We start from the raw sequence: 10,021 nt of genomic DNA, 5'->3' as shown, positions 1-10,021 counted from the left end.
TTTTACTCGCCAGTCGCTGAGTTTAATTTAAATACACATACTTTTCCCATCCCACCTCTATTTTTACCCTCCCTCCATCTCAGTTCTCCTCTACCACCACAGAGAAAGATGGTGTCACAAATGGCACCGTATTCCCTATATAGAGACACATTTGACCAGGGTGTCTATATAGGGCTCTAAAGAGCACTACATTTGACCAGGGTCTATAGGGCTCTAAAGAGCACTACATTTACAGGGTTATAGGGCTCTAAAGAAGCTACATTTGACCAGGGTCATAGGGCTCTAAAGAGCACTACATTGACCAGGGTCTATAGGGTCTTAAAGAGCACTACATTTGACCAGGGCTATAGGGCTCTAAAGAGCACTACATTTGACCAGGGCTTATAGGGCTCTAAAGAGCACTCACATTTGACCAGGGTCTTATTTAGGCTCTAAAGAGCACTACACTCTTGACCAGGGTCATAAGGGCTCTAAAGAGCACTACATTTGACCAGGGCCTATGGGCTCTTAAGAGCACTACATTTGACCAAGGCCTATAGGGCTCTAAAAGAGCACTACATTTGACCAAGGGTCTATAGGGCTCTAAGAGCACTACATTGACCAGGGTCTATAGGGCTCTATAGAGCACTACATTTGAACCAGGGGTCTATAGGGCTCTATAGAGAGCACTACATTTGACCAGGGTCTATAGGGCTCTAAGAGCACTACATTTGACCAGGGTCTATAGGCTCTAAAGAGCACTACACTTGACCAGGGTCTATAGGCTCTATAGAGCACTACATTTGACCAGGGTCTATAGGGCTCTAAAGAGCACTACATTTACCGGGGTCTATAGGGCTCTAAGAGCACTACATTTGACCAGGGTCTATAGGGCTCTAAAGAGCACTACATTTGACCAGGGTCTATAGGGCTCTATGTAGGGAATATGGTGACGTTTTTAATGCAGCAAAAGCATGTCCGGCTAAAACAAAACAAAAAAAACAGTCTAATTGTGCAGCTTTTTAAGACATTTGCGAACATAACTTAAATCCTACAGCTTTTTTTTTGTTGCTCATTTTCCTTCTGCTCTCATTTCAGACTGTTTTGAACAGAAAGAGAAGACACAGTGAAACGTCCATCTGTCCACATGAAAGGAGGCATCCACCCCTTCCTGGTATATTCCCCGCTTACATCCGACACAGTGATCCGTACCATGACGCTCGAAATGGGGGAAGGTTCCCTGGAACGTCTCTATAGGCTTCAATCAAAATACAGTACAGTTAAGTCCTGAGTGTAGCCAATTGTTTCGGCGTTTGCAGGGTGTGTCTTTATTCTTTAATTGATTGAGATAAATCAGTCTTTGTTTAACTACTGCTCCTCTGTCTCTCTTCTTCGCTCATCTCTTCTCCAGTTAAATACAGTTTGTGTTTTGTCCCTCCCCTCCCCTTTACTGGGATGTGCATGTTTAATGCTCTACAGTCCTCTTCTCCCAACGTGTGCTCCATTAGCGGCTTGCCGGCTTCCTATTGGCTGGCTGATTGAGGTGGCAGGGTTGTCATTGGTCCACCGCGGGGGTGAGAGGGCAGGTGCAAGCAGGCAGAGTGAAGTGTGTGTGAAACGAATGGCACTAGAGGAAAACTGGTTTTAGGTTAGTCACAAGGCATGTTAACACTCAACAGAAGAGTGGTCATATGTACTGTTGTGTATACACATGAGTCTGCTTAGCTTGGGTGCAAGTATCGATCAATGCTTGTTGTCTGTGCATGTTTGTATGTATGTACACTACATGACCACAAGTATGTGGACACCTGCTCGTCAAACATCTCATTCCAAAATCATGGGCATTAATATGGAGTTGGTCCCCCCTCTGCTGCTATAACAGCCTCCACTCTTCTGGGAAGGCTTTCCACTAGATGTTGGAACATTGTTACGAGGACTTGCTTCCATTCAGCCACAAGAGCATTAGTCAGGTCGGGCACTGATGTTGGGCGATTAGGCCTGGTTCACAGTCTGCGTTCCAATTCATCCCAAAGGTGTTCGATGGGGTTGAGGTCAGGGCTCTGTCCAGGCAGTCAAGTTCTTCCACACCGATCTCGACAAACCATTTCTGTATGGACCTCACTTAGTGCACAGGGGCATTGTCATGATGAAACAGGAAAGGGCCTTCCCCAAACGGTTGCCACAAAGTTGGAAGCACAGAATCGTCTAGAATGTCATTGTATGCTGTAGCGTTAAGATTTATCTTCACTGAAAAACAGCCCCAGACCATAATTCCTCCTCCACCAAACTTTACAGTTGGCACTATGCATTGGGAAAGATAGCGTTCTCTTAGAATCCGCCATACCCAGATTCGTCCGTCAGACTGCCAGATTGTGAAGCGTGACTCATCACTCCAGAGAACGCATTGCCACTACTCCATAGTACAACATAGGCGAGCGTTACACCACTCCAGCCGACGCTTGGCATTGCGCATGGTGATCTTAGGCTTGTGTGCGGCTGCTCGGCCATGGAAACCCATTTCATGAAACTCCCGATGAACAGTTATTGTGCTGACGTTGCTTCCAGAGGTAGTTTGGAACGGAGTGTTGCCACCGAGGACAGACGAGTTTTACACGCTACGCGCTTAAGCACTCGGCGGTCCCGTTCTGTGAGCTTGTGAGGCCTACCACTTTGCGGCTGAGCCGTTGTTGACCGGGGCAGCTCTACCAGGGCATAAATTTGACAAACTGACTTGTTGGAAAAGTGGCATCCTATGACGGTGCCACGTTGAAAGTCTCTGAGATCTTCAGTAAAACATTGGCAGTGGAATGGCCTGTCTATGGAGAATGCATGGCTGTGTGCTCGATTTTATACACCTATCAGCAACGGGTATTGCTCAAATAACCGAATCCACAAATTTGAAGGGGTGTCCACATACATATATAGTGTATGTATGTATGTATGTATGTATGTATGTATGTATGTATGTATGTATGTATGTATGTATGTATAGTCTATTCAAGTTTTCTCGTGGATGTACTGAGCAGTCTGTCTGTGCACCATTCCGGGCTGCGTTAGGGGTCAGGGATGAGGAGCCGCAGGATCACACACGGGGAGAGTATTTGGGGTTTCTTGGCACCTCGGTGAAAGATTTGAGCTCGTAGGGGATCCCCGTGTCCACCTCGATGGACTTGCGGGAGAAAAGCAGCCGGATATCGTTGTGCAGGTAAATCTTCCCAGATTTGGAGCTCTGGAATCTACAGAGTCAAGAGAAAACAAAGAAGAAGAAGCCTCACCGTCAGTAGCCTGTGTGAAGCTACTCTACTGAAACAAGGCACTGACCAGAAGCCTCACGGTCAGTAGCCTGTGTGAAGCTACTCTACTGAAACAAAGCACTGACCAGAAGCCTCACCGTCAGTAGCCTGTGTAAAGCTACTCTACTGAAACAAGGCACTGACCAGCAAACAATCCTAAAGACATTAAGTAAATGATTACATTAGAAAACATTTTAAAAAGCCTGCATTTGAAATGCTATAAAATGAATCTTGGTTTCATACACACAAAGCAAACAAGAAACAGATGAATGGGTGGGAATGGATGGATGGAGATGGATGAGATGGATGGACAGACATTCCTAACAAAGATATTGCACATGCCATATAAACCGTACAGAAAAATACAATTTCCACAACAAACGGAACCTTAAAGGGATAATCCACCCAAAACAACAAATTCCTATGATTAAGTGTTAAATAACACTAGTATGTGAAAACAATATTTATTGTGAACAAACTTTTCATTGAGTCATTATTACAAGGTTGGTAGCAACATGTGAAAATTGGTGTTGAAATCTATTGCTGCTCAAGTCAACTACAAAACCCACAATGCAATGCGCTCTCTCTCTTGGCTGGATGGCTAGTTAGCAAACGTGGCTACACACAATAATACCAAAGTCAATATTAGCATGTCAAGTAACTAGCTTAGCTGTACCATCACCTAAACAAACTGCACTATCAATCACAAAGAGTTTAACTCGCAGTTCCTCTCAGCCCAGAGCGTATGCAGAGTACGTTGCTATGGCAACACAGGCCCTTTTCCAATGTTTTCCCACAGACAAACAAGGTACATTGGGTAATGGTATTTGAAGGAGAAACTAAATTGACTAATTTGGTACACTGTTTAGGTTGAGCACATCTAAAAGGGAAATACTGTACACGTTGTCATGGCGATATAAATGGATAGATGTGACTAGTATGCCCATACCATATATTGGCTGATTTAGCAATCTGGAGTCCAGGTAATTGTTTTAAAAGCGTTATGACGAGAACCATGTACAGAGCCTTCAGAAAGTATTCACAGCCCTTGACTTGTTCCACATTTTGTTGTGTTACAAACTGAACTCCAAATGGATTAAATTGAGATTTATTTGTCACTGGCCTACACAAATTAGCCCATAATATCAAAACGGAATGATGTTTTTCTAAATTTGTACAAATTAATTAAAAATAAAAAGCTGAAATGTCTCGAGTCAATAAGTATTCAACCCCTTTGTTATGGAAGCACTAAACGAGTTCAGGAGTAAATATGTGCTTAACAAGTCACATTAAGTTACATGGACTCACTCTGTGTGTGATAAGTGTTTAACATCATTTTTTTATGACTACTCTCATCTCTGTACCCCACACATACAATTATCTGTAAGGTCCCTCAGTCGAGCAGTGAATTTCAAACACAGATTCAGCCACAAAGACCATTCAACGTTTTCCAAAGCCTCACAAAGGGCACCTATTGGTAGATGGGTCAAATTTAAAAAGAAAAAGCCAACATTGAATATACCTTTGGGCATGGTGAAGTTATTAATTACACTTTGGATGGTGTATCAATACACCCAGTCACTACAAAGATACAACTCAGTTGCCGGAGAGGAAGGAAACCACTCAGGGATTTCTACATGAGGACAATGGTGACTTTAAAAAAGTTAAAGTTTAATGGCTGTGATAGGCGAAAACTGAGGATGGATCAACAACATTGTAGTTACTCCACAATACTTGAGTAAGGAAAACCTTGTTCAGTCTGGGAGATGAATTCACCTTTCAGCAGGAATGACCTAAAAACACAAGGTCAAATCTACACTGGAGTTGCTTACCAAGAAGACATTGACTGTTCCTGAGTGGCCGACTTACAGTTCTCCTTAAAAATCTATGGCAAGACCTGAAAATGGCTGTCTAGCCATGATCAACAACCAATTTGACAGAGCTTGAAGAATTGTCTAAAGAATAAATGGCCAAATATTGTACAATCCAGGTGTGGAAGGCTCTTAGAGACCCAGAAATACTCACAGCTGTAATCGATGCCAAAAGGTCATTCTAACATGTATTGATTTAGGGGTGTGAATACTTATGTAAAGAGAGATATTTATGTATTACATTGTCAATACATTTGCAAAAATTTCCAAAAACATGTTTTCATTATTGGATAGTGTGTAGATGGGCGAGAGAAGAAAGAAAATATTGAATCCATTTTGAATTCAGGCTGTAAAACAACAAAATGTGCAACAAGTCAAAGGGTATGAAGACTTTCTGAAGGCACTGTAGCTATGACACGTTCCTACACAATTTTCTGATTTCACAGACTGACCACTTAGAAGTTAAGCCATGGGGTAAATTTGTTCTATAACCACTGATAGAACATAGGCGTTCACTAAATTGACAGGAATTTCATGATTTTTTATTTCTGGGGGTGGATTATCCCTTTAAAAACAAACAGCAAATCACCAGATAGACATACCTGAGGTGTATCAAGTAGCAGAGAATCTTCTTCCTCTCTGTGGGCGTTGCCCTGGGCTCTGTAGGCCCCTCCCCCTTCCCATCTGGCCCGGCCTCCTCCACGGGAACCAGGAAGATGCGGTGACGCAGGAAGGTCATGTGATTGACGGGCATGTCCCCAAAGTTATAGGTCACGAGGAACATCTTCACCACAGTTTTATTTGGGTTGAATAAGGTCTGGAGGGAGAGAGAACAGTTTTATTGGGGTTGAATAAGGTCTGAGGGAGAGAGAACAGTTTTATTGGGGTTGAATAAGGTCTGGAGGGAGAGAGAACAGTTTTATTGGGGTTGAATAAGGTCTGGAGGGAGAGAGAGGACCACAAGACTCACCACTTGGATGGTCCCTGCTTTGGGTACGCTGTATCCTTTCTTTCCAAGAGGCTCCAAGGAGATCACTCCCTACAACAGAGAGATGAAATGATTTTACATCATCTCACACACACACACACACACACACACACACACACACTAACCAAGAAGGGTGAGGGTGCGCTGTGCTCTGAGATGTCGTAGTAAGTGACGTGTACAGGCAGAGTGGCGTGTTGAGGGCAGTAGGATCCGCTGGCACCGATCTCTGCTGTGAAGCCCTCGATACGACCCGACGGAGAGAAACGACCCTTCAAGATCGACTCCTGGGGAAGAAACCACGAGAGGGAAAAGTGAGGAGGATCAACACACAGATACTTCCAAAACAGAACGAGCCTCAAGTGGTGCAGGGGTCTAAGGCATCTCAGTGCTAGAGCCGTCACTACAGACCCTGGTTCGATTCCAGGCTGTATCACAACCAGCTGTGATTGGGAATCCCACGGGAGAGGTTTGCCATGAAGGATTTTACACGTTTATTTTATTTCTAAACTCAGCAAAAAAAGAAAACGTCCTCTCACTGTCATCTGAGTTTATTTTCAGCAAACTTAACATGTGTAAATATTTGTATGAACATAAGATTCAACAACTGAGACAAACTGAACAAGTTCCACAGACATGTGACTAACAGAAATTGAATAATGTGTCCCTGAACAAAGGGGGGGTCAAAATCAAAAGTAACAGTCAGTATCTGGTGTGGCCACCAGCTGCATTAAGTACTGCAGTGCATCTCCTCCTCATGGACTGCACCAGATTTGCCAGTTCTTGCTGTGAGATGTTACCCCACTCTTCCACCAAGGCACCTGCAAATTCCCTGACATTTCTGGGGGGAATGGCCCTAGCCCTCACCCTCCGATCCAACAGGTCCCAGACGTGCTCAATGGGATTGAGATCCGGGCTCTTCGCTGGCCATGGCAGAATACTGACATTCCTGTCTTGCAGGAAATTACACACAGAACGAGCAGTATGGCTGGAGGGTCATGTCAGGATGAGCCTGCAGGAAGGGTACCGCATGAGGGAGGAGGATGTCTTCCCAGTAACGCACAGCGTTGAGATTGCCTGCAATGACAACAAGCTCAGTCCCATGATGCTGTGACACACCGCCCCAGACCATGACGGACCCTCCACCTCCAAATCGATCCCGCTCCAGAGTACAGGCCTCGGTGTAACGCTCATTCCTTCGACAATAAACGCAAATCCGACCATCACCCCTGGTGAGACAAGACCACGACTCGTCAGTGACGAGCACTTTTTGCCAGTCCTGTCTGGTCCAGCGATGGTGGGTTTGTGCCCATAGGCGACGTTATTGCCAGTGATGTCTGGTGAGGACCTGCCTTACAACAGTCCAGCGTCTCTCAGCCTATTACAGACAGTCTGAGCACTGATGGAGGGATTGTGCATTCCTGGTGTAACTCGGGCAGTTGTTGTTGCCATCCTGTACCGGTCCCGCAGGTGTGATGTTTGGATGTACCGATCCTGTGCAGGTGTTGTTACACGTGGTCTGCCACGGCGAGGACGATCAGCTGTCCGTCCTGTCTCTCTGTAGCGCTGTCTTAGGCGTCTCACGGTACAGACATGGCAATTTATTGCTCTGGCCACATCTGCAGTCCTCATGCCTCCTTGCAGCATGCCTAAGGCACGTTCACGCAGATGAGCAGGGACCCTGGGCATCTTTCTTTTGGTGTTTTTCCAGAGTCAGTAGAAAGGCCTCTTTAGTGTCCTAAGTTGTCATAACTGACCTTAATTCTCTATCGTCTGTAAGCTGTTAGTGTCTTAACGACCGTTCCACAGGTGCATGTTCATTAATTGTTTATGGTTCATTGAACAAGAATGGGAAACAGTGTTTAAACCCTTTACAATGAAGATCTGTGAAGTTAATCAGATTTTTAAGAATTATCTTTGAAAGACAGGGTGCTGAAAAAGGGACGTTTATTTTTTTGCTGAGTTTATGTAGGAGCGTATTCAAAGTATGGATAAGAAACCACGAGAGGAACGAGTGAAGAAGATCAATTACAAAGCACTGCTACTTCTATGGCCATGAGGAATTTTGAAAATATCTCTAAATATTTGGTAGAAACTCAAGTTCTGACAAAATACCTTTATACTTTACGAAACATTTTCACATGGATGGTATGTCACACTTAATTGTCAATCGTCTCTTCAGGTAAGAATGTACTGTAATATGTAGTCTATGTTTGCTGGAAATATATTTCAGGTGTCCACAAGCATAGTAAAACAAACAAGTGTGTTATACCTCAAAGTTGCCCAAAAGTGACCGGCTGATTGAGGAAGAGGGCCAGCCTGACCGAGCAGAACGACACAAGGTGTCTGTGCGCCGCCCACTACGCAGCTGTCGACTGCACACACACACACACACACACACACACACACACACACAGAGAAAACAACAATGGATGGTTTAGCCATGGTTAGTCACATAATCAAATATAATGTTTTTAAATGAAGGTAGAAAGTCAACATACCTTTTCAGCCTCCTGCTGGTTCTGCTGACTTCTGATACACTCTGAAGGAGGACAAGAACCAGAGAGAGAGAGACGGGCAGAACCAGAGAACTACAAACCACCAACAATCTTTCTGACCCCCCAGAGACCTGTTGGCTTTCTGCCCCCCCCCCCCCCCAGAGACCTGTTGGTCTTTTCTGTCCCCCCCCACAGAGACCTGTTGGTCTTTCTGTCCCACCAGAGGACCTGTTGGTCTTTCTGTCCCCCCCCAGAGACCTGTTGGTTCTTTCCTGTCCCCACCCCCTCAGAGACCTGTTTGGTCTTTTCTGTCCCCCCCCCCAGAGACCTGTTGGTCTTTCTGCCCCCCCCCCAGAGAGACCTGTTGGTCTTTCTGCCCCCCCCCCCAGAGACCTGTTGGTCTTTCTGCCCCCCCCCCCCCCCCCCCCCCCCCCGAGACCTGTTGGTCTTTCTGTCCCCCCCAGAGACCTGTTGGTTCTTTCTGTCCCCACCCCCTCAGAGACCTGTTGGTCTTTCTGCCCCCCCCCCCCCCCCCCCCCAGAGACCTGTTGGTCTTTCTGCCCCCCCCCCCCCACACCCCAGAGACCTGTTGTTGGTCTTTCTGCCCCCCCCAGAGACCTGTTGGTCTTTCTGTCCCCCCCCAGAGACCTGTTGGTCTTTCTGTCCCCCCCCAGAGACCTGTTGGTCTTTCTGTCCCCACCCCCCAGAAGACCTGTTGGTCTTTCTGTCCCCCACCCCCCAGAGACCTGTTGGTCTTTCTGTCCCCACCCCCCCAGAGACCTGTTGGTCTTTCTGTCCCCCCCCAGAGACCTGTTGGTCTTTCTGTCCCCCCCCCCTCAGAGACCTGTTTGGTATTTCTGCTCCCCCCCCAGAGACCTGTTGGTCTTTCTGTCCCCACCCCCTCAGAGACCTGTTGGTCTTTCTGTCCCACCCAGAGACCTGTTGGTCTTTCTGTCCCCCCCCCCTCAGAGACCTGTTGGTCTTTTCTGTCCCCACCCCAGAGACCTGTTGGTCTTTCTGTCCCCACCCCCAGAGACCTGTTGGTCTTCTGTCCCCACCCCTCAGAGACCTGTTGGTCTTTCTGTCCCCACCCAGAGACCTGTTGGTCTTTCTGTCCCCCCCCCAGAGACCTGTTGGTCTTTCTGTCCCCACCCCCTCAGAGACCTGTTGGTCTTTCTGTCCCCACCCAGAGCCTGTTGTCTTTCTGTCCCCACCCAGAGACCTGTTGGTCTTTCTGTCCCCCCCCAGAGACCTGTTGGTCTTCTGTCCCCCCCAAGAGACATGTTGGTCTTTCTGATACACACACACACACTGTTACAGACACACACAGGCAGTATACCTTCATTCCTTTATGTTGTTTTGGTGAGTGATGCTCTACGTAGGCTGTTGCATTTG

General features: G+C 46.3%; 1 protein-coding gene and 2 long non-coding RNA genes across 5 annotated transcripts in view; 1 reads left to right on the top strand and 2 right to left on the bottom strand.

Moving 5' to 3' along the window:
• LOC139028773 (uncharacterized) lies at window positions 1-448 on the bottom strand. Its single transcript, XR_011480975.1, has 2 exons — window positions 403-448; window positions 1-223 (listed from the first exon to the last, which is right to left on the bottom strand). It is a non-coding gene; the product is annotated as an uncharacterized lncRNA (long non-coding RNA).
• A 148-nt stretch (window positions 449-596) lies between these two features.
• On the top strand, window positions 597-915 carry LOC139028772 (uncharacterized). 2 transcript variants are annotated; one of them, XR_011480973.1, is made up of 3 exons: window positions 597-614; window positions 764-827; window positions 863-915. It is a non-coding gene; the product is annotated as an uncharacterized lncRNA (long non-coding RNA). The 2 variants fall into 2 exon arrangements; XR_011480974.1 differs by lacking the exon at window positions 597-614 and adding an exon at window positions 668-719 and having other exon boundaries at window positions 755-827.
• A 526-nt stretch (window positions 916-1,441) lies between these two features.
• The window catches only part of atosb (atos homolog b), a 44,153-nt gene continuing 35,573 nt past the window's right edge, over window positions 1,442-10,021 (bottom strand). For both annotated transcript variants that reach the window (XM_024003359.2, XM_024003360.2), the window contains exons 4-9: window positions 8,630-8,670; window positions 8,401-8,503; window positions 6,257-6,415; window positions 6,114-6,182; window positions 5,746-5,960; window positions 1,442-3,215 (exon numbers count right to left, since the gene is read on the bottom strand). In XM_024003359.2, coding sequence (XP_023859127.1) covers window positions 3,062-3,215; window positions 5,746-5,960; window positions 6,114-6,182; window positions 6,257-6,415; window positions 8,401-8,503; window positions 8,630-8,670 — 741 coding nt within the window. In that variant the 3' untranslated portion in view covers window positions 1,442-3,061. The remainder of the gene's footprint in view (window positions 3,216-5,745; window positions 5,961-6,113; window positions 6,183-6,256; window positions 6,416-8,400; window positions 8,504-8,629; window positions 8,671-10,021) is intronic.

This window comes from Salvelinus sp. IW2-2015, linkage group LG15, assembly GCF_002910315.2.
Source record: "Salvelinus sp. IW2-2015 linkage group LG15, ASM291031v2, whole genome shotgun sequence".
Taxonomy (NCBI): Eukaryota; Metazoa; Chordata; class Actinopteri; order Salmoniformes; family Salmonidae; genus Salvelinus; species Salvelinus sp. IW2-2015.
Note: the sequence above shows the minus strand (reverse complement) of the source record. Positions and strands in the feature narration are given on the sequence as shown.